Source organism: Vulpes vulpes, chromosome 12 (assembly GCF_048418805.1).
Source record: "Vulpes vulpes isolate BD-2025 chromosome 12, VulVul3, whole genome shotgun sequence".
NCBI lineage: Eukaryota > Metazoa > Chordata > Mammalia > Carnivora > Canidae > Vulpes > Vulpes vulpes.
The window spans coordinates 72,262,648-72,286,803 of NC_132791.1; the positions used below are offsets into that span (position 1 = coordinate 72,262,648).

General features: G+C 46.5%; 1 protein-coding gene across 12 annotated transcripts in view; it reads right to left on the reverse strand.

The window, feature by feature from the left end:
• Nucleotides 1–219: 219 nt before the first annotated feature.
• The window catches only part of RASGEF1C (RasGEF domain family member 1C), an 80,062-nt gene continuing 56,125 nt past the window's right edge, over nucleotides 220–24,156 (reverse strand). For 6 of the 12 annotated variants that reach the window (XM_072728816.1, XM_072728817.1, XM_072728819.1 and 3 more), the window contains 9 exons: nucleotides 23,078–23,152; nucleotides 14,554–14,643; nucleotides 13,052–13,154; nucleotides 12,500–12,579; nucleotides 12,321–12,416; nucleotides 8,250–8,345; nucleotides 6,637–6,760; nucleotides 1,373–1,445; nucleotides 904–1,167 (listed from right to left, as the gene is read on the reverse strand). In XM_072728816.1, the coding sequence (XP_072584917.1) occupies nucleotides 1,047–1,167; nucleotides 1,373–1,445; nucleotides 6,637–6,760; nucleotides 8,250–8,345; nucleotides 12,321–12,416; nucleotides 12,500–12,579; nucleotides 13,052–13,154; nucleotides 14,554–14,643; nucleotides 23,078–23,152 (858 nt within the window). In that variant the 3' untranslated portion in view covers nucleotides 904–1,046. Of the gene's footprint in view, nucleotides 1,168–1,372; nucleotides 1,446–4,109; nucleotides 4,596–6,636; nucleotides 6,761–8,249; nucleotides 8,346–12,320; nucleotides 12,417–12,499; nucleotides 12,580–13,051; nucleotides 13,155–14,553; nucleotides 14,644–23,077; nucleotides 23,153–24,156 lie in introns of those variants that run through there. The other 6 variants (XM_072728822.1, XM_072728825.1, XM_072728824.1 and 3 more) reach the window with 3 other exon arrangements.

Here is a 24,156-nt window from a genome sequence, read left to right on the forward strand (position 1 = left end):
ACCCCACCTTAATATCAGAGGTGTCTGACCACATGCAGGGTTGTGGGTGTCCATTTGCCAGGCCCTGTCAGCACAAGAGTACTGGAGTGGAAGTGGCCACCATGTCCCTCTCCTGACCTGAGGCCATGACATTCCCAGGCCTGAGCTTGGGAAACTGCCCTGCATCCTAACAGAAGCTGATCCCAGGCCCATAAGTGAAAAGCAGCTTGGATGTAGATATGCAGGTTATATACCACATGTTGATACCAACTCAGAAATTTACAATGTACTGTACAGGTGGTCATTCTCATGACTCAAATTTGTCCTGTGACCTGTGTCACAGTCGTCACCAGAAAGCTATCCCCTGATACCAGCAGGATCCATAGAGGGGGTGAACTGGGCTGCAGGAACCAGCCCATATTGGGGGGCAGGGTAGGGTCCATCAGAAGAATGGCAGGGGCCGCTGGCGTGGTGCCTGCTTGGAGAGGAGGAGGCTTCCAGGCCACCTGGTGACAGACTGGGTGTCAGCCTCTGTGGCACTCATCGCTCAACGTTCTGGGGTGGTGCCATGTCCTTGCCGAGGATGGACAGATAGATCAGCAATGTGACCCCCAGCATCCTGAAGGCAGAGCCCCTGCAGCATGTGCCCCCCACATGTCAGGAGGCCCTGGGCCTGCTGGGGCTGAAATTGTACGAAAGGTGGAGAAAGCTCTCCTGTGGCATGTGGCTGCTGGGGCGGGCGCCAGGCCATAGGGTCACCGTTTGCAAAACAGTGAGGTACCAACACCTCTATTTTCTGCTGGGCCAGCTGAGGCAGGGCTGTGGAAGGTTTTTGCTGACTTCCTCCCCACCTCCTCCTCTTCCTCCTCCTCCTCTGCCACTTCAGCACTTCTCACGTCTTCCCCAAAATAGAAGATCTGCAGATTTAAATATGTCCAGGGTGGTATTTATATTTCTCTCCAGCATGTCACCTGCTAGGCAGGTGACTCCCACCCCAGAGGGGTTCCACACAACCCTCCTGGCTCAGTCCTCAGAGCCCACTGTTGCGAGTCCATGCCAGCCTCCACTCAGCTGTGTTTACAGGCTGCACAAACAGGAGGTGCTGTCTCACATTCTGGCGTAAAAATACAGACTGGGAGTTCCAGGGCCTGGACGCTCATCTTGACAGTCCATAGGGGCAGCCTCCAGCTGTGGGGGTTGGGAGGCCATTACAATCCCAGCCTTCCTCCCATCCCAGGCTTGAGTTCTGCCCTCACTCCTAGGAGCTTGGCTCGGCCTGCCCCCTCCCTGTGGACCTGGGTATCTGTGAAGCCCCTGGGCCCTGGCCTGGCCCTAAGCGCCCACCCCTCTCCCCTCAGTCCGTCCCCAGTCCTGTCTTGGCTCATGGACTCACCTTAGAGATTTCCACCTCTCTTTTTCTGTTTGGTTCTCTGGGCTCTCACTTTCATAAGAAGCCAAATAAAGACCTGGTCAGGAAGCAAGGTGAAATTACAGTTATGGTCAGCGATGACAGCCTGCTCCACACTCAGCGTCTGACCTGTTTTTTGTTCTTAAATTAAATTAGCTGTGAGTAGACCCACATGCAGTCGTATGAAGCAATTAAGAAAGAGAGGTTGGTGTGCCCTTTCCCTAGTTTCTCCTGACACAGAGAGAACCACTTGCAAAACTATAGCACAAGATCACCAGCAGGATATTGACATTGACACAGTCGGGACACGGAACATCCTCGTCACTGCCTCATGCTGCCCTGGCAAGGGGGCACTTTTCCTAGCCCCTGACCACCACTAATAGGTTCCCCGTGTGCAGATTTTGTCATTCCGAGAGCGCGATATAAATGGAATCAGCCCAACATGGATGGGCTCTTTTCACTCAGAGTAATCCTCCAGAGGTCACTGAAGCTGTAGTGTGTGTCCATACTTCATCCTTTTTCTTGCTGTAGAGTGTTCCATGGTGTGGATATACCATAGTGCAGTTAGCCACTCACCCGTTGAAGGACATCTGTGTTGTTTCCAGTGTCCAGCTAGAACAAATTAAGCTGCCATAAACATTGGAGCACAGGTTTTCATGTGAACACAAGGATTCATTTCTCTGGGATAAAGAAATGCCCGAGAGTGCAATTGCTGAGTCAGATAGCAGTTGCATATTTAGTTTTACAAGAAAGTCTAACTAGTTCTACAACCTAAAGATTTTCTGTTGCTTTTATTCTTCCTGAAAGTTGTACAGTTTTACATTTTACATTTGGGTCTATGATTAATTTTGGGTTAATTTTTTGTAGGAGGTGTATGGCTGAGGTTGAGGCTCACTTTTGGCTTATGGATGTTCAAATGCCCCAGCATCATTTACCACAAGATTTATGCTTAACTCTGTGGTCAACCTTTGGGCATATCTGTGTGGGTCTATTCTTGGGTTCTCTACTCTGTCCTTGCTAGATGAGTCTTCCAACTCATGAACATCATGTCTCCATTTTTTTTAGATCTTTGATTTCTGTCTTTACCATTGTGTAGCTTTTGGCATACAAACCTTGAACATGCTTTGTTAGATTTATACTTATGTATTTCATGTATTTGAGTGATTATATTGAGTGATGGGATTGTATTTTAATTTCAGTGTCACATATTCAATGTTAGCACATAGAAATACAATAGATTTTTGCATCTTTATTTTGTATTCTTCAACTTGTGCCGAACCCACTTAGTTCTAGGAGTTTTGCAGATGCTTTGGGATATTTTACATTTTCTGCAAATAGGGACAGTACTAATTCTTCCTTTCTGATCTGTCTTTATTTTCTTTTCTTGCCTTATTGCATGGACTAGAACTCTATTACTACCCTGAATAAAAGTGGGGAGAGTAGATATCCTTGCCTTGTTACTGGTCTTTCACCATTAAATATGATGTTAGAGGAAAGATTTTTGTAGATGTAATTTTTCAAGTTGATAAATTCCCCTCTATTCTTATTTTTCTGGGAGTTTTCCCCATGTATAAGTGTTGAAATTTGTCAAAGCTTTTCCTATATCAGTTGATAGACTCGAGTGATTTTTCTCCTTTAACCCGTTAATATGGTGGATCACACTGATTTTCAAATATTGAACTGCTTTGTATCTCTGGAAAAAACTCATTTGATAATGGTACGTAAAGAAAGATTTTATTTATTTATTTGAGAGAGAGAGTACAGGAGTGGAGCGGGGGAGGGAGGGCAGAAAAAGAGGGAGAAACACACTCCTCACTAAGCAGGGAGCCTGAAATCATGACCTGAGCTGAAGACATACGCTTAACTGGCTGAGCTATCCAGGAGCCCCTATTTTTTGGTATTGCCAAATTCTATTTGCTAAATTTTGTTAAGGAATTTTTGCATCTATATTCATAAGGGATCTTTGTTGTTACCCCCCCCTTTTTTTTACTTACTATCTTTGGTTTTGGTATTAGGGTAATTATGACTTAATAAAATGAATTGGGAAGGCCCCTCCTCTTCTATTTTTTTTGAAAAAGATCATGCAGAATCAGTATTAAGTCTTACTTAAATGTTTAATAGAATTCTCTAGTGTAACCATCTGAAGTCAGAGATTTCATTTTTGGGGTGTTTTAGAATTACAAATGTGATTTCCTTAATGGTCATAAGGCAATTCAAATAATCTACTTTGTGTTGAATTTGTGGTAGTTTTTGTTTTTTTAAGGAATTGGTCCATTTCATTCAACTTGTTAAATTAATGTGTATAGAGTTGTTCATGCTATTTTCTTATTAGCCTTCCAATTTTGCAGAGTCTGTAATGATATCCTTCATTTCAGTCTTGATATTACGTATTTCTGTCTTCTCTTTTTCCTTGTCGAGTTCTTTGTTGTAGAATGGCAGTGTTATAGTTCTTTTCAGAGAATCAGCTTCCTGTGGGCTACCTGAACAGTTTTTAGAATTCCCTTTTGATTTATCTGTAGTAAATTCCCGAAGGATATTTTCACTGAATATAGAATTCTGGGTTGGCAGTTATTTTCTTGCAGCACTTGAAAAATATGCCACTGCCTCTGGCCACCATAGTTTCTGATGAGAAATCTGTCATCCAAATCATTTTGCTCCTATAGGTAAAGTATCATTTCTCTCTCGGTGATTTCAAAATTTGTTTCTTTTTCTTTGGTTTTCAGAAATTTGACTATGATGTATCTTGGTGTGGGTTTCTTTGAATTTATCCTCTTTGGTGTTTACTCAGCTACTTGAATCTGTAGGCATATCTTTTCCAAATCTGGGAACTTTCCTGCCGTTACTTCTTAGATGATTTTTTTTCAACTCTGCCTGTTTTCTCCCCTTCCTTCTCAGACTCTGATGACAAGAGTGTTAGATCTTTTGTTGTAGTCCAACAGGTCCCTGAGGCTCTGTTGTTTAGATCCTATAATTTCTATTCTTCTGTCTTCGAGTTCATCAATTCTTTCCTTTGCCCTCTTTGTTCTGATGTCGAGCGCATCTACTCAGTTTTCTATTTCAGTTATGTATTTTTCAGTCTTATAATTTCCATTTGGTTCTTCTTTATACCTTCTGTTACTTTACTGATACTTCTTATATTATCATTTGTTTCAGGAAGCCTCAAGGCTGACTTGATTGCTAGGTGGGTCCTGCCAGGGGGAGCCTGGAGCTGAGGTAGGACAGGATTTCTGTCAGAGGCTGTGACAGACCAGTTTGGGCTCAACAGAGCTTAGGTCTCTTGCTTTCTCCACTTTTTTCAGGGTAGGAGGGAGAGGAGGAAAAAAGGGTCACTGTAAGATGCTCCTTTCTAAGTACACTTCAGAAAGGCCAGGGTTTTATTTGTATGTTCATAGCCAGATCACTGCTTTGCACACAGCGGGCTCTCTAGAGATACTGTTTGCTGAAAGAGTGAATGAAATGCCCTATCTCACTCCTCTCCCTGACTCAGACCCCACCCCCACCCCTCTTCTAATATGGCTTTGACACATTTTATTGCCCAACTTCTATTGGCTAATGACAGCAATCATCCCAGTGACTAGTGTTGTAGGTTGAATGATGGTCCTCAGAGATATCCAGATCCTAATCCTTGGGACATGTGACTATTACCTGGACATTACCTTCCATGGCCAAAAGGGACCCTGCAGGTGGGATTAAGGATCTAGAATTGGGGAGTTATCTGGGATTATCCAGCAGGGCCCTAAATCCCACTGCAAGTGTCCTTCTAAGAGGGAGACAGAGGGAGGCTTGACCACAGGAGAGAGAAGACGGTGTGATGGTGGAAGTAGAGGTTGGAATGATGTGCTTTGAAGGTGGAGGAAGGAGTGATGAGCCAAGGCATATGGGCAGGTGGCCACCAGAGGTCATAACAGGCCAGGAAACAACCCTCCCCTCAGAGCCTTCAGAAATAACCAGCTCTGCTGACACCTTGGTTTTAGCCCAGTGGAACAGATTTTGGACTGTAACCTCCATAAGTGTAAGAGGATAAATTACTATTGTTTTGAGCCATCATGTTTGTGGTGATTTGTTATAGGCCCAATAGGAAACTAACACAACTAGTATCAGTCAACACTCAATTGAGTGTTGTCCTATAGGATTTGCCTGTGCCAACTCAAGTAATTTTCACCGTGGCTTAGGAAGTAGGTCCTCTCATTGCCCCACTTTATAGATGCACCAGATGAGGCTTAGAGAGGGTGAGGCACCTATTTAGGGTCACACAGCTTGCTGGGGTGGAAGTAGCCCAGGCTGGTTTATCCATCAAGCTGCTGTGCTCCCAGTTACAGATGAGACCCCCTCCAAAAAGTTACTTGCTCCAAAACATAACCAATAAAATGGCAAACTTGAAAGTATTAACAATTAAAAGCAAAATCATGAAAATAATCCTTCCCTTAAGTTTTTGTTTTTGGCAGAAAATGTTCTCCTGAGCATGAGTGGGGACTCCCTTTGTAAAATGCCTGCTGTGATGAGGAGGCAGGCCTCCTTTGTGCTGAGCAGGGACCTCCCAGGGTGGGTGGAGGGTCTTGGATCCAGAAGGCAGCTAGCCATGGGGCCTACCCTGGGATGATGGACTTAGGCCCAGATGACCACTTGCTTCCAGTACTTTCTCTTCCTGAAGGGCTCCTGGGGTATGCTTGCTTAACAAGTTCACAAGCAAATGTGTCACATTTGACAAATGATCAGATGGGAATGCTGATTTATTGAAAGGGACAGACATTAATGGCACTCTGGAGAAAAGATACCTCATCTCATTATACATATGCATACACACACACACACACACACACACACATACACACACACCTGCACACATACCCAGCTGTACAAAGATCCACAGTGAGCCCAGGGCTCCATCTTCCTTATGTGAGCACTGGGAGGGTAGTTCTTATCAACATGCCAGCTTCACCAATGAGGAAGGTGGGTCAGAAATATGGTTTAGATTTATGAGGCCCAATAGCATCTACTCTATGTCCGAGGGGAAACCTGGCCCTTGGGACCCTTGAGGTCCCAGCGTGCAGCTCCTTGGGCCCTATCCTATGCTCTGGGGGTGGCAACCATCCAGCCTGGGGATGCAGCCTTCTCTGCTCCCTCTCAGATCAAGTAAACACAGGCCTGATGCATCTTGCTCAGAGCAGGAGCCCCAAATGGAGCTATGACTAAGAAACCACCCAAGAGTCCCAGAGCTGGGGGTGACAGAGGCCATGGGACCACCTTACCATCCTCGCTGAAGATGGGAGCGGTGTGCAGGTAGTGAGTGATGCTGGGATCTTGCTCAAAGGGACACTCTACTTGTTTCCATGTGATGAACTCTCCAACCTGCTTGGCCAGCTCCAGAAATTTCTGCCAGGGTCATAGAGACACAAAATGGGAGCCCCTCAGTGCCTGGAGATCAGTCCCACTCATCTGTCTCACAGAGACCCCTCTGGGGAGGGCAGGGCTAGCACCAAGCAGTAAATGACAGACTCCTCCATTGGGAATGTTGGGTGTTTGCCACATCTCTTCAGTCTCTCTGAGGAATCTGGGGAGAGGGCTAGGTGATCAGCAGGCAGTACATCCAGCTACATGGGAACATTAATTTCTTTCTATTTATTTTTGTGATTATCCCTACAAGTTTGTTTATTTAGAGAATGATGCAAAGAAATTTAAATAAATATATTGAAGGAAGATTTAAGCAAATAATATATTTAAGGAAGATTTAAGTAGAATTTTATTTAAGTAAAATTTAAGTAAATGTATTTAAATTAAAAAAAACTGTGCTAATTAAAAAAAGGATTTTATTTAAAATAAATAGCACAAAGTCATGAGTGGGTGGGAACTATACTGTATGGCATCGTCTGATCAGTCCTGGTGGCTGGCTCCAGCCCCTACTGCCTGTGCCCCAAATCTGTGTCCACATGAGCACCATGCAGCCTTGCATTTCATGTCCTGGTCTTGGTTCTGAGGACCCATGCCAGGAGGGCCCCATGCAGGGCTTCCCACACCTAGTGTGTGTAGGCTTTCCTGGAGAGTATGATCCCAGGCTGTCTCATGAAAGCCCAGCCTCTTCCATGTCACCTCCAGTCCAGACTTTCCTGGGGATGCAGCACCCAGTCATCTGCTGGACTGCATGTCCCCTGCTACGTAGGCCCTCAGGGGTAGCCAGGCCTGCAAGTGGCATGTGAAGTCTGCTGCGGGGGTTGGGGGTGGGACTGCAACTGTGTGAGGCCCCACAGCACAGGCAGCTTCAGGTCAAAGGGCCCAGATGTTGGGTGGGGACACCTGCTGGGCCTGGTGTGCACCCGTAGTTGAAGCCCCGTTTTATAGAGGGAGACACTGAGGCCCAGACAGAGCAAGGGGCCAGCCCAGAACTGACTGCCCCGTGGTGGTGCTGGAGGCTGGGTGGAGCCAGCACCAGGGCAGGCCAGCCTTCCCAAAGGAAAAGAGCCTCCTCCTTCCACTGCTGTACAGCACACTTTGACTGCCTGACCCAGTGACCAGTGCTCTCAGGGCTCCCAGGCCCAGAGCTGAGCCCACCAGCCACTCTAAGATGTGTGTGCTGGGTAGTCCCATGAGGTGGGGTCAGCCTTACTTTGCTTCTAAAGAGCTAGGGGACCACAGTGCTGGGACCGAGGAATGTCTAGCCCACTGAGCATGGGCCTCCCTCTGTCTGGGAGGTCATGGAGGGCTTCCCGGAGGAGGGGACACTTGAGCTGAAGGCAGCGCGTGTCTTCAGAGGGAGTAGAAATCTTTCCTTCCCTCTGCCCACTCTGTCTGAACACCTTCTCCTGTGCTCAGTGCCCCTCTGCCTGTGCCCTGGGACCCTGACACATCCGGGGCCCCCGCACCCTACCTCAAAGTTGACATGTCCGTTTGGCAGGCGGTTGGCGCAGCCCTCGTTCAGGAAGTAGATGTCTTTGATGAGCAGGCTGAAGAAGGGAATGACAATCTAGGGGGAGGAGGGCCGGTTAGCCTTGGGTCAGTAGGAGGTTCAGGCCCTTGACCCTGGGCCCAGACTGTTTCCTCCTGGGCCCCGAGACTCTAGTGCAGACTGAGCGCATGATGTATATGGTGCCATTCTCCCTGGGGCTGAATGAAAGACGCACGGTCCCAGCGTGCCTTGGACATTTCCCCCACTGCCCGCTGGGCAAGGCTGTGGCAGTTTGTGCCAGGGATCCACAGACTTGGGCCTCTTGGCTCAAGCACACCGGTGGGAGCACAGGTGCATGCTGAGCCCGCCACTAACTACATACGGAATGTGAATCGCTTCTTGCAAACTTTTCTACCTTTAAAAAAATGTATTTATAAGTCATTTTGTGCCTTTCTGGATGCTAAAGATCCAGGCCTGCTGCATTGTGGTGCCCTGCTCTGGTGCCTGAGGGGTCCGACTTTTGAGCTCAGCCGGAGGAAGGCAGGGGCTCTGTGCATCACTGTGGGATGCCTGTTCTGCACGAGCCAACTGGCGGCCCTAGAGAGGGCACACCTGCTGCTGGAAGCTCAGATGAGCCTCAGGGAGCCAGCTGGCTGCACGCTGCTGCCGTGGGTTTACTGTGCCTCCCAAAAACCTATGTTTGAGTCCTCAATGCCATGCCTGTGAAGGGACCTTAGGTGGAAATGGTCCTGGCAGATGGGATTGAGCTAAGATGAAGTCACACTGGGCATCATGAGCTCTACTGTGGTGGCCAAGGTTCTTGAGAAAGGAGGACAATTTAGGCACACATGAAGGCAGAGGATTGGCCACTGGCCAAGGAATACTGGGACCACCAGAAGCTAGAAGAGGAAAGGAAGGATCTACTTTGAAGGGAGCATGGCCCTGAAAACCCTGATTTTGGCATCTGACCTCCAGAACTGGGAGGGAATACATTTTGTTGTTCCAAGCCGCCCAGGTTGCATACTTTGTACGCCAGCCCCACAGACTAACACATCTGTGGCACCCTTGGGACCAGGTGCCGGGCCCTGACATTTCGGCTCTCCCCATCCCCCATCCAACTTGACAAGGGCTTTGAGGTGAGGACCTGGGCATGACCACATGGCACAGTACAGAGGCATAGATGGCCCATCAGGGCAGGGCAGGTGGGGAACCAAGGTCCCCAGAGTGGCAGGGCCTGGTCACCCTGCGAGTGAACACTGGGGCCAGGACTGGAGCCAGATTTAGCAGGGAGACCAGCTGCCTGGTTTGTCCAGGACTGAGGGGGTCCCTGGGATGCAGTTCCAGTGCTCAAACTGGAGTAGTCCCAGGGAAACTGGGACAGACTGGTCCTCTTAGATCTGTCAATTCTGCAGACATTTGCCAGGGCTTCTCCATGCCAGGTGCTGGGGAAAAGGAGGCACATCAAGCCCATCCAGTGTAGCAGGAGAAGGTCACAGAAACCCCACCTACAGAATGAGCCCTGTGCAAAGTCTTGGCCACCTAAAGAGTCCCCCCCCACACACCCTCATCACAGGGGCATTGGTGGTGGGTCTGAGTGCTTAACTGTGCCAAACCACACACATTCTCGAGGATCAAGTTTCATTCTCAGCAAGTTCTGGGAAGCAGAGCTCTATTACCCTGCCTGACAGACAAGAAGCCAAGACCCAGAGAGGTTAAGTAAGTCACACGAGCTCACAGAGCAGTAAGTAGCAGGGGCAGGACTAGGACCAGGTGGCTTGGCTCCAGAGCCCCTGTCCTGCCTGTTTCCTCACTGTGCCTGGAGGGAGGGTGGTCTCCCTGCATCTCCCTGACCTGCCCTGGAAGAAAGCACAGAATGCCATGATCTCTTGGCCTCAAAATTTCAGCAGGGGTATCTGGAAACTGTGAGAGCATCTGTAAGCTTGAAGCTTGCTTGCTTGCTTGCTTGCTTGCTTCTTTCCACCCACGCATGCATCCATCCTCCAGTCTCCCATACATTTATGAAACACCTTCTATGAGCCCAGCTGATAGTCCACATCTCTTTGGAAGTTAGAGGAGGATGCAGTGAAATGAAATGCACAGCTCTGTAAATCATCCACCTCTAGCCACAGACCTAAACTATGGCATCCCTGTACCCCAGAGCTGGAAGGGGGCTCAGCGTGCAGGAACAGGACATCCCAGTCTGCCCCACAGACACTGCCCGGCACAGATGGAAGAAAAACTAGTGTCATAGCTGACATCTCAGACCAAGCCTGCAGCCAGCTCCTCCACTCCACAGTTCAACTCCTGGGCCATAGGCTAGTAGCTCTGTGACTGCCACACACACCTGTACTCTGGGAATGGTAGGGAGCCTGGTGGTGTGCTGGAGGGGCTAAAGCCTGATTCCCGGCTCTGCTGCCTACTTGCTGTGTGATTGGACAAGTGAGATATCTTCTCTGAGACTCAATCTGTGAAATGGCACTGCTAGACTCCACCCTGTAAGTCGTCATCAGGATTAAATGCAGGGGGTTGGGGGGGGTGGGGAACAGAGTCAAGTGGCTCTCAGGTGGTAGGTGCTCAGTAAAGCAAGGTCTCTTTCCCTGCTGCTCTGGTTTCCTAGCTTCCTGGCTCCTGAGGGACAGGTTCACCTGTCCTGGATTTTGAGGTCTTGCCTTACTGAATGCTGCTCCCCAGCATCAACCCTCCTCAGAGCCAGAGTTGCTGAAAGGCTCACAGCCTGACCAGGACAGGCCAGTTGGATGAGATGTGGCCATCCATGTGGCCAGGGTGTGTGTACAACACCCCTGCTGGGAGGGGGGTGTAGGGCTGGAAGGTGTTCCCGGGGGCACAAGGATGCATTCTTGGCCTGCTTCCCAAGCCTAACCACTGGTACCCATCCTATCCAATTCCAGAATGACTTTCAATTTCAAGAGGAGCAGCTTGTTCCGGTACCCCTCAAGCTGGAAACAGAGCTGCACAAATCATGGCAGAGACCTAATTCCAATACTCCTGCCAAGAGATCAGGCAGGAAAGGCACAGCAAGCCCTGGCGTTTCCTTTCTATGGAGATGACAACTATAATCATCAGGCTGGTACCAGGTCTTAAGCCAGAGGCTCACTGCAACCAAGGCCCAGGTTCCTGTGTGGAGGCCACCAGAAGAATTTGGGAGACAAATAAAATTGATTAGAGTCAGCGAAGCCCCCTTCTCCCCCCCACCACATGCAAATATTTAAGAGCAGAACCTGTGAAAAGGCAGTTTTAATGAGTAAGAAGTTTGGTCCACTCTTTGCCATATATGTGAATGTGATCTGAGGCTACATCAATGAAGGTATTGCATTTAGAATGAGAAGGTGTAAGTCCCTATATATTGGAAACAATTTGATCTGAAACAGAGGGACCCTGACAAGTGAAACTGTTCAGGAACCAAAGAGATCCAAGTGCGGAGGGGATTGGAGACTGGAGTACAGTGGGGCAGGCCTGGGCTGTTGGCTTTAGAGGGAAGAGGGGGCCTGGGGGTGCTTAAGGACTGGTGGGTAGAAGAGGGAGCAGCCAGGGGGTGCCTGAGTGGCTCAGCTGGCTGAGCATCTGACTCTTGATTTCAGCTCAAGTCATGATCTCAGGGTAGTGAGATTGAGGCCCACATTGGTCTCTGCTCATCTAGGAGTCTGCTTGAGATTCTCTCTCTCTCTCTCTCTCTCTCTCTCTCTCTCTCTGCCCTTCCCCCTGCTGTGTTTGCACTCTCTTTCAGTAAATAAATATCTTAAAAAATAAAAAAAGAAGAGGGAGGAGCCTCACTTGGCATGACCCTCCAGAGAGGATAACCCCAGCCTGAAAAGGAAGTACTTCCTATCAGTTAGAGCTGCTTGGGCATGGGTAATCTGTTCTGTGAGGTGGTGAGTCCCCCATTTTGGAGGCATCCAGGGAACATGGCTGTCTATATAGATACTGCAGAATGGCAGGGGGTTGAGCCACCAGCTAGGCTCTCTGATGCAGCCCACCTGGGCCAAGGTGGGGAGTAGGGAGGAGCTCTGAAGGCCATTCCAGCCTCTGACCTACCTTCTCTCGGCTGCTGTGGGCTGTCAGGGAGCGGTGGGCCGCTCCTCGCAGGGCTGTTCTGTAGTTGCAGAAGTTCCCTGTTGGGTCCATCTGGTGCTAGAAAGAGACAGGAAGGCAGTAGGGGAGCTGCGTCCTAGGGTCGGCCAGTGCCAGCTGGCAGCCCGGTGGCCCTTGCTCACCTCGAGGATGAAAAACTTGGCTGTCTTCACTTTGGCCCAGGTCTTCTTCAGCCTGGAGACAGGGCTCATGTTCATGCCGGCTGGAAGAGGGAGGGTGGGGCTGGGGGGGCATCTCCAGGTGTCACAGGGTGCTTACTCCCTGGGGCAGGGGGACTGGGGGGTGGCCCCAGCAGGATGAGCCTGCCACAGATGGCAGGACGGTGGGTGGGCAGGTGCTGGTGGCCACTGTGTCCGCGTGAGCCTGGCTTCTGTGCAGGCCCCTGTCCCATTCCCTGCCACACTGGCCCTGCACCCTGACCAAGCTCTGTTTTGGGTCCCCACTCTCCCTGGATCTGGGGACATATGGCCAAGCGCCCCCGAAGCTCCCCAAGGAGGCTAAACTTGCCTCAAAGGGGCACCTCTCCGGGACCTCAGGGGGCAAGGGAATGTGCTCCTAACTGCACCCACCCTGCCCAGAGGAGGGCCCAGGCTTGCCGCCCCGCCCCTCGCCCATGTGTGCCAGCACCGGCCTCTAGGGGGCACTCCTAGCAGGGGCCTGGCCAGCCTACTCACAGATGATGGCCATCAGAGAGTTGAAGTTGCCAATGTTGAAACACTCTCGGGCCACATCGATGAAGAACTCCACCACCTGGGCCCTCTGCTTCTTCTTGGCTGGCTGGGGACAGGGCACGGGAGCTTCAGTTCTGACACGTCCCACCTTGACCCTGGACCAGTCTCTCAGCGACATTCAGGTCCAGCTCCAGCACCTTCCATGGCTCCCTCGCCTGGCCCCCCAGCACCAAGCTGGCTCTCCCCACACTGGGGCCACACACTGACCCAAGTCCCATCCCAGGAGCAGCCCGTCACTGTTTTCTGTTAAATGACTGCATGACTTCACCTCCAGCTTATGGCTAAGTGATTGGGACTTTGACTTCTCTGGTGGCTCCAAACAATCTCTATTATCCCCCCAGCCATCCTGGAGAAGCACTGCCCAACTCCAGGGAAGGTTCAGCCCAGCTTTGCCCAAGTAAAGCCCCATCTGAGCTGTCAGGCCAGACATGGAAACGCAGGAAGCAGGGGGGCCTGAGAACCCTATCTTCTGTTCTCCCCATACAGATTTAGCTTGCCCGACTTATGTGCAGCAGTGGTCTTTACCAAGAAGCATGAGACATGCTGCCTGAACCACCTTCAGAAAGCCTCCCTCCTGAGGTCCTTCCTGTCCCTCCCAGGCAGCCTATGCGGTGACAGTGATGGCTGAGCAAGGAGGGGGATAGAGGCCAAGCATTTCAGCCTGCTGTGGGTGCTCAGCCCAAGGCTGAGGCACCGCAGACCAGCTTCTCCTTCTGAGCCTTCCTGCCCCTTTCTCTGTTCTCCCAATTTCTATCTCAGCATTTGCTCCTGGAGAGCTCCACCTGGCACCTAAGTTGCTTCCAATCATTCCCTGATAAAAGTGCCCTAGGGCCTCACCTGATGGTGAGGGGGGCTTGGAGGAGGATCCCTGCACTCTAAGGAAGTGAAGAGAGCAAACAGGGTCTGGTCCTAAGGGACCATGACTTGTGACTCGTGCATCTGGCTTGGTGTTGACAAGTCTTCCTGATTTCTGGGAGAAGCTGGAGACCTGGACTTTACATGTACAATCTCCCAATTCTTAAAGGTTGGGTCATTTCTATTCTAAATCCTGAGAGAGGCAAACACAGCATGGCTGCTGGCCGGGCCCACCCAAGGCAGACAGGCACAGATGGAGGGAGCAGAGCCACTTGGCAGAGCAGTAAACTGCCTCTTACACCTTCGGCAAGTGGTCTCTGGCACTCTCTGTCAGAGTCCAGTGGATCTGTGCCAGGCTCTACCCAGAGGGAAATGTCATTGCATGCAAGCTGGGTGACACCTGGTGTCCCAGAGAGGTGCTCAGCTTGATCTTGGGCTTGGAAACAGACAGGCTCAAGATACCCTTCTGGTTCCCTCCAAGGGGCCTGCCCCCAACCCCTGCCACCTTTGGCTGTGCTAGATCATGTCCCTGGCCTCCTTTGGCTGTGCTAGGTCATGCCCCTGCCCCCACCCCCCAGCTTTTTACACACCATGCAGATCTCAGTTGCCACGAGGTAGCACAATCTGTTGAACCATTTCACATAAGCCTCCAGATTAGTAGTCTTCTCACTGAAGCAAGGCTAGGAAAGACACAAGGACCATACTCAGTCTCTCTGTCAACTTTTGGAATGAAATTAGTTTGTTGTTATTATAGATAATCCAGAAAATGCTGGAACCTTAAAACCATTTACAAATATCAATGATTTGATGTATATCCTTTCAGTCTTTTTTTTTTTTTTTTTTTTTTTTTTTAATGATAGTCACACAGAGAGAGAGAGAGAGGCAGAGACACAGGCAGAGGGAGAAGCAGGCTCCATGCACCGGGAGCCCGACGTGGGATTCGATCCCGGGTCTCCAGGATCGCGCCCTGGGCCAAAGGCAGGCGCCAAACCGCTGCGCCACCCAGGGATCCCTTCAGTCTTTTTTCTATACAAGACATAATTTAATATGATATACATAATATGTAATTGCATATGTATATATATACCCCACACACAGTTGATTATCATTATTCATAGATTCTGTATTTGTGAATATGTCTGCTTGCTAAAAATATATTTGTAACCTCAAATCACTATTCCTGTCACTTTCACTGTCATTCATGGATATGTGCAGGGTGGCAAAAAAAATCTGAGTCACCCAAAGTGCCTGTGTGTTCCCAGCTGAGGTTGAGCTAAGTGACAACCTGGCTTCTTGTTTCAGCTCCCATACTGTGAACAAGTCTTTCTTTTTCTTGTGGTCTATTCAGTGCGATGGTGAGTTCCCTGCTTAAAGCGCTCCAAGTACTAGAACTAAAGCTTCTAAGCATTTGAAGGCTGTGATGTGCCCTAAGGAGAAAATATGTGTTAGATAAGCTTCACTCAGACATGAGTCATGGCACTGCTGGCTATGAGTTCAATGTTATTGGAAGAACAATATATATTAAATAAGGTGTTTTTGAGCCAAACACACACACAATGCAAGGCTATGTATGGACTGGTTGATGTAAATGTGGTGTGAGGCTTGCAAGGGATCCAACCCTGTATTTCCCTTGGGAGCAGTGGTATTTACTGCAGTGGTATGTTCATGATGACATCATAGGATATAATCATGTTAAATAACAAGAGTCAACTGTATGTGGGCCTCTTTCTATCTATATATAATCATATATATATATATATTTCCATATTTTTCCACATGAACTTTTCATGCCATTAAATATCCCTTGGAAATATAATTTTTCAATTGAGGTAAAATATTCAACTGCAGGGGCACATAGGTGGCTCAGTGGTTGAGCCTCTGGTTGTGATCCCAGGGGGATCATGATCACGAAGGTCATGAGACCTTCTGCTCAGGCCATGATCCCAGACTCCTGGGATGAAGTCCCACATCAGGCTTCCCACAGGGAGCCTGCTTCTCCCTCTGCCTATGTCTCTTATGAATAAATTAAAATATTTAAAAAAATTCAACTGCATAAATGCACCACCGTTTAAAAGATTAAACTCAAGTTGACTTCAATATCCACATTGAAATTGTCAGTGTGACCTTCGATAAGTAGAGGGGAAAATGGAACAGGGGATCTATTAATCCAAAAGAAGTACAGTAAGGAGAGAAAAGACAGGGAAGATGTGGGAAGACAAGTGAAGGATGCACAGAAGGTGATAAAACTGAACCCATGTAAGTCAGTAATTACAGTTGCTATAATTTTAAAACTCCAGCTACTTGCTATTTTCAAGTAGTGGGGCACACCCCAAGCCCAAGGATATAGGTAAAAAAAATTGAAAAATATATATGATGAATATCACATAGCTATACTAATATTAGACAAAATAGATTTTAAGGCAAAAAAAGACTCTAAGGCAAAAAGCACCAGAGGAGATTCAAGGGTAACTGCATAATGATAAAAGATTTGATTAATCAAGAATATGTCACAAATCTAAACTTGCTTGTGCCTAACAACATAGCCTCAAAATATGGAGGCAAATATAGTCAGAAGGGTAAACTCCTTTGTAGGAAGAAATCAAATCTTATTGCCACAGTGGGAGATTTTAACACAATGACAGCAATGCATAGACTATGGGGATTAAAAAAACAGTTATAAATATAAATTTAAGCAACACAATTTACGTAGTTGAGTTAATGAACAAGTCTGGAAGCCTGCCTGCACTCAATCATATGAGAATGTGTATTCTTTTCAAATAGAAACCTAAAAACATATTTAAAAATAATCTATGGGTCAAAGATAAAGTCACCAAGGAAATGAAAATGAGAATGCTGAAAGACAAAATTTGGAGGCTGAAAATAAAAAATACATTTAGAAAGAAACAAATAGTCTTTCATACTTTTATTAGGACAGAAGAAAGGATAAAAACAGGCTGAACATCCAACATAAAAAATTAGAAAAGGAACAACAAAGAAAGAATCCAAAGAAAGCAGATGATAGGAAATAATAAAGATTTACTCTATGTGTTGCATCTTTCTTCACTATTTCATTTTTTTCTCTATAGAGTCAATGAAGCCAGAAACTCTTTATTTGAAAAAACTACTAAAACTGATGAATAGGGCGGCCTGGGTGGCTCAGCAGTTTAGCGCCGCCTTCAGCCCAGGGCCTGATCCTGGAGACCCAGGATGGAGTCCCGCGTCGGTCTCCCTGCGTGGAGCCTGCTTCTCCCTCTACTTATGTCTCTGCCTCTCTCTCTCATGAATAAATGAATAAAATCTTAAAAAAAAAAAAACCCTAATGCATGCTTAGTAAGATTGATGAAGAAACGGAGAGATAAATATAAAGATTAGTTGTGAATATGAGTGTGAAAGATTGAAAATATTGTGAATAACTTGTGTCTATAAATGTGAAAAGTTAGGAGGACTAAGTCAATTTTCTGGAAAAATATAAATTAAACAGAGTAAAGAAGAAATAGAAAGCCTAAATAGTCCTAAAATTACTAAAACAGGAAAATCTTGAACAGCTACATAAAAGTCTTCCCTAAAAGGAAATACTAGACTCAGATGGTTTCACTAGCAAATTCTACCAAATGGTCCAGGAACACAGAACAGAGAACAGGGAGAGAGAAAACAAAGACTAGACAAGAATGGGAACAGAAAGGAAACTGACAAGTCAATCACATGATTATAGTTGCAGAAATCCTAAACAAAATAAGAGCAAATTGAGCCTAAGGGTGTACAAAAAAGATAATGATCACAACTCAGTTTCATTTTTTTCCAAAAATGCCAGGTTGGTTTGACATTGAAAAAGAAAAAAACCCAACTAATACAATAGATCTCCCCTTATCCATGGTTTGTTGTCTGTGGTTTCAATTACCTGGCATAAACCATGGTCCAGAAGCAAGATGATCAGTAGTAGTCTAATACTACATCACGCTGCCTATGGCTTTTACCTCACCTCATCTCATCACGTAGGCATCTTATCATCTCATATCATCACAGGGAGAAGGGTTAGTACAATGTAATAAGATATTTTGAGAGAGGGGGGCCACACTCACATAATTTTTATTAGAGTATACTGTTATAATTGTTCTATTTGGTTTTTAGTTATTGTTGTTAATCTCTTAGTGTGCCTGATTCATAAGTGTTATTATAACATGTGTAGTAAAAAATGTAGTATATATAGGGTTCAGTGCCATCCATGATTTCAGGCATCCACTGGGGGTTTTGGAACATATACCCCACAGATAAAGAGGGGGACTCCTGTATAAAATAATCACATAACAGTTTGAAAGGGAAGAGAACATAAGGTTAATGGACTCAGAAAAAATAGTCGATAAAATGCAATAATCATTCATGATAAGAATTCTCAGCAAAGTAGGACCATGGGACTTCCTTGAACTGATAAAGGTCATTGAAAAAAAATCTCAGAGCAAACATCATACTCTATTGTGACATGTAAAAATATTCTGTTTAAAATCAAGACAAAAGGGGCACCTGGGTGGCTCAGTGGTTGAGTGTCTGCCTTTGACTCAGCCTGTGATCCCGGGGTCCTGGGATCAAGTCCTGTATCAAGCCCCATGCAGGGAGCCTACTTCTCCTTCTGCCTATGTCTCTGCCTCTCTCTCTCTCTGTCTCTCATGAATGAATAAATAATATCTTAAAATAAAATAAAGACAAAAGAAGGATGTCAGTTAGCAACACTTCTTAAATATTTTACCAGGGGTGCTAGTTAGCACAATAAGCAAGAAAAACAAATTTGGTCAGACTTAGCTGGATTATTCTGCAACAACTAATAATCCTAATGTTTCAGAGATGTACAACATGGGACCCATATGTTATTCATGTCCATCTCACATCAGTGCAGGATTCTTTGTATGACTACACTAAAAATAAAAAGAATAAGGATTGGGAAGGAAGGAAAAAACTGTCACTATTCTTGGATGATGTAACTGTATATGTGAAAAACACCAAAGAATTAAGAAAAACTATGAGAAATAGCAAGAATGTACAGTATCATCAGATATAAAGTTGACATACAAAAGTTGATGACAATCCTTAAATGACAGAAGCAGTTCAGAAATAAGTACAATAGAATATGCCATAAATAATAGCATAAATATGCATAAGGAACTCAGAGGGAAAATATAACTAAATCTGTTTAATATTTTTATGGAGAAAGTTATAGAACATTAGAAAGTAAAACATTAGATCTAAGTAAATGGCAGGACACACCATTTGTATGGGTCGGATGACTCGGTATCATGAAAATGCAAATTCCTCCTAAATTGGTCCATATTTCATATATTCTAACAAAATCCCAGTAAGATTTTTCACTGAATTTGACAAGGGATACAAAATTTCAAATAGAAAAACAAGACCAAGAATATCTCAGTGACTTGTAAAGAAGAACCAGAAGCCTTCCTTCACTAGACAATGAGAAAAAACTGATCATACAACCACAATAATGGAGATAGTGTATATTGATACAGAGATAGAAAAATTGACCAGTGGACAGAACAGACTGTCCAGGAGCAGATCTACACATGTTGATCGAACCTGACATATGATAGTGACAAAACCGTTGGGGCGTATTAGTGAGCAAGACAATATATCAATAATGGTGTAGGAAAAGTTGCTATTTGTGTGGTAAAACCATGAACGTGGATCTCCAATTCAGGCCATATCCACGAAGTGAATTTTAAATTCAAGGCTTAAATGTGAAGGGCAAAATTCTAAAACTTCTAGAAGAAAACATTAGAGATTATATTTTTGACCTGGGTAGGGTGTAGGGAGGGATTTCTTACTCCCTTCCCCACTAAAAAAACGTAAAGGAAAACGTTAGTGAATTTGATGAAGTTAAAATTAAAAACACCAGGGCAGCCTGGGTGGCTCAGTGGTTGAGCATCTGCCTTTGGCTCAGCCTGTGATCCCGGGATCCTGGGATTGAGTCCCACATTGGACTCCCTTTGGGGGGCCTGCTTCTCCCTCTGCCTATGTCTCTGCCTCTCTCTCTCTGTGTCTCTCATGAATAAATAAATAAAATCTTTAAAAAAAATACAGAATATTAAAAAAAAAAAACATCAAAAAACCTCTTTTAAAATACTCAAGAAAAAGCCAAATCACCCCAATAGGAAACTGGATGACAGGCATTTCACAGAAAACAGGAATGTTCAAAACATATGAAAAGATGCTCCCTTTAACAGTTTGACGAATACGTAAAAGTTTGACAATTTTAAGTGTCATTGAGGATGTGGAGAAGGAATACCTCCCTGCTGGCAGTGCTAATGGGTACAGCCTCACCTGGCATCGCCTGTGACAGTGTGATTTCCCTCTTAGGTATATTGTGGAGTGACAATTCTCAAGGGCACAACCAGTTTCATATTCACACAGTGTCATTATCTTTCCAGTGCGTTGACATTTGCACAGATGTGTAAAAGAATAGTGGGTAAAATCGCTCCCAACATAGCCCGAAACAAGGCAGAGTCATCAAACCATACTCATGGTTATTACGTTCTTCACTATCACATGTTCATAGTCAAAGAAAAAAATTGAGTGTGATTTCAGAATGTCCGCGAGGAAGCAAACTTTTCAATCCTATCAAATCTCAATCTTGTGCACACATCTCTTTGATATTCTACATGACGAAGCAGTACATAAAAGCACTTCTGCATACAGAAGTCAAGTCTTGAGGAAAAGCAGTAGTGTGATAGACTTGTGAGCAGTTCTGGCCACTTTTCTCATGAAACACCATTTCTACTCAAAGGACTGACCAACTATGGTTTTTCGGACTTCAGTATTTGGTTGATATTTTCTTGAAAACCAGCAAAATGACCCTGTCACTTCAAGAAAACAATTGATAGTGTTTGTTGCTAATGTTAAAATTCAAGATCTCAGCAGAGAATTGGGAACTTGTAAAATATGTATCTTCCTCTGTGATCTTGAGAGTTTTCCAATACTCAAGGGCTTTTTTTGGAAGGATAAGATCAGTAATGATTTTAGTGGATATGATTTTAAAATGTTGTATAATGAAATGTACCAACATTTGGAGGATCTTCCCAATTCAGTGAACTCATAGTTTCCAAATGTCCGATGTATGATGTTATAATATCATGCAGGAGCAAAAGATCCATTCAAGATGCAAGATGGACCAATGGATTTTAATGTAATAGAGCACAGAAAGTCCACTGGTATATTTTCAGATTCCAAATTGCAATTAATCTTTACAAACCTGCTGAATTTTAGCATAGTATCAAAGGAAAATATTCACTCATCTGAAAATGCTGTAAAATATTCTTCCCTTTTCCAACTATATATTTGTGAGAGGTTGGATTTTCAACCAAAATAATGTACATCAAGGGATTGAATGCAGAAGCAGGTAAGAGAACCTAGCTGTCTTTTTGTTATGTTGGTTATTAAAGAGATTTGTAAGAATATTGTAAAACAATATCATTCTTCCCAAGAATTTTTTACTTCGGAAAATCTAGTTATTTCCATAAAATATACCACTTATGTGAACCTGTAATAGGTTATTATTGCTATTTTGAATAAATAAATATCTTTAAAAGTTATCAGTTTTTTAAAGATTTTATTTATTTATTCATGAGAGGCATAGAGAGAGAGAGAGAGAGAGAGAGAGGCAGAGACACAGGCAGAGGGAGAAGCAGACTCCATGCAGGGAGCCCGATGTGGGACTCGATCCCAGGACTCCAGGATCACGGCCTGGGCTGAAGGCGGTGCTTAACTGCTGGGCCACCAGGGCTGCCCTACAGTTATCAGTTTTAAAAGCTAATATGATGAATATGGGTAGATATAATCTACATAACCAAGTTTTTGGGGGTCCTGCATAATTTTTACGAGTCTAAAGGGATCCTAAATCCAAATTATTTGAGAACTGATGCCCTAGAAAAATACGCACCAATGTACAGGGAAACATGTAAGAACATTTGTAGCAGCAGTATCTATAATCAAGAGGCTGGAAACACCACAAATGTCCATCTACCACAGATGGGTGAAGAGAGGTCACGTGCAATCTTCGATGTACTTCACAAAAAATAAGTAATTCTTGGAGATGGCCAAAACCCCAAAGCAAAACCAAACATAAAGAACAACCAGCTAAGAGAGGCCCAGTCTCCTTTCCACTCCAAGCCCCACCCCCAAGCTGGGCTCCTGCGAGTAACCCATATTCCTAGAGGTTGTTCACAGGCATGGATTGTGCAAACAGGTATCACGCACCCACCTTTTGTTGTTACACAAATGGCCACATCCTCTTTGTCCTGACCTTCACTCTAGTTTTTTCTCTCTATAGTGGATCTGGGTATTCTATACTTCTAGTCACTTATTCTTTGTAATAGATGCATAGCATTCCATGTGTGGATATACTATAACTTGTAATTGAGTCCCCAAGGATGATAAGACAGTTTGCTTCCAGCCTTTGGCCATAATAGTGCACAATATCTTCATGCACACATCTTCGTGTACGTGCGTGTGTATATCCGTAGGATAAATTATTAGGCGCATAAAGTTGGGGTCAAGAGTGTACATTTCAAGTCTTGATACTATTGCCAAGATGCCCCCCAAAGCGGCTGTGCCAATTTCACCCTGTACCAGCCATGTACGCGTGTGCTTCTTCCCCTACATACCCACAATGCTTAATCTTTGCTTATCTGAGGTGAAAATGCATTCTAAATACAGTTGCTCTTCTTTTATTAAGCCAGAGGGCAAAAGCCCACTAGCGCGCTACCCCGGGTGGCCGCTGGAGGGCACCAGCGCCCACCGAAACGCGCCCAGAGAGCTTGGTCTTGCAGCGCACCTGCGGCGCCCTCCGCTCTCCTCCCGACCCAGCGGCCTCAGCTCCACACCCACCCCGCATCCGCCCCCGCTGGGTTGGTGACAGGTGGCTTCCTCAGGACTCAGGGCTGTCGGAGTCTGAGGCCCTCGGGCTGGAGGGCAAGCTGGAGGGGCAGGGATGGAGTGGGCACAGCCCCCCAAAGCCCATCTGCTCTGCTCTGGGCCCCCCGGAAGCTCGCCCAGCTGACACTCGTGGCATTCCCCCGAGGGCCCAGTGCGCCGGCCTGTCCAAGGGCCTTCTACCTTTGTGCTGGCCAGAGGGTCCTTGTTCACAAAAGCCTGGACAAACTCTTCAGGCCCGATGTGCCGCAGCCGTTCCTGCACCAGAAGGAGAAGAGGAGTCGGGAAAGGGCGGACCCATGGGCAGGGCATGGCATTGGGGGGCTGGCATGTCCTCCTGCAGGTTCCCTCAGCCCACCCCGGGAGGGTCTCTGGACACCTGCCCTTCTCACAAGCGCTCCACAACCCCGTTCTGGGTTGTCACAGAGCTTGAAACCATGCCCAAGGGCTGCTGTCCCTAGCTCATGGGGGGCAGGAGGTAATGTCCCCATAAGGGGTGCTTGGGAGGTGTGATACCCAGGACACCAGGCTGGAAACTGGGTAATTACCTGCTTCCTCCAGGGGAGGCCTAGTGGCCAAGAGCCCAGGGTCTGGGTCAGAATTCAATCCTGGCTCTGTCCCTTTTACTGTGTGACTTCAGGCAAGTCACTTAAACTCTCTGGACCTTTGTTTCTTCATTGATGCAAAGGGAATAATAATAGGACCTCCCACACAGGGTGGTGGGAAGATGAACTGAGATAGTACACATAGAGTGCTGAGTATAACACCAGAAAGCAGTCAGGGAGCCATAAATGGTGGTGGCGGAGGTTTAAAAGAGAAGAAACCTACTCCCCCACCTCCCCTCTGTCTGGGACAGGCCCCTTGGCCTCTGCATGTACAAGGAATCCAACATGCTGAAGGCTAGGCTGCATGTATCCAGAGTCCAGCCTATCGGACTTCTCCAGAAGGAGAAGGTGGGTGGGTGCAGTGTTTGTGAGTCCTAGATGGGGAAACTGAGGCCCTGGTAGGGAAGACACCAGTGGTAGGAAGCTCACACAGCAGGGGGTGGCAGAGCCAGGATTGGGACCCAGTTCCTCTGTCCCAGGCCCATCCTCTCAGGCAGGCCAAGGGTCAAAGTTGGGCAGGCCTAGCACGTGCAGCCCTCCTACTGGAAGGTGAGAGACTGCTCCAGAGCCAGGGCATCCTAGAGGTGCCCGGCTGGCCCTGCTGTGACGGGCTCAAGCCCTGGGGTACGCTGACCCAAGGTGAGGACCAGGGATAGC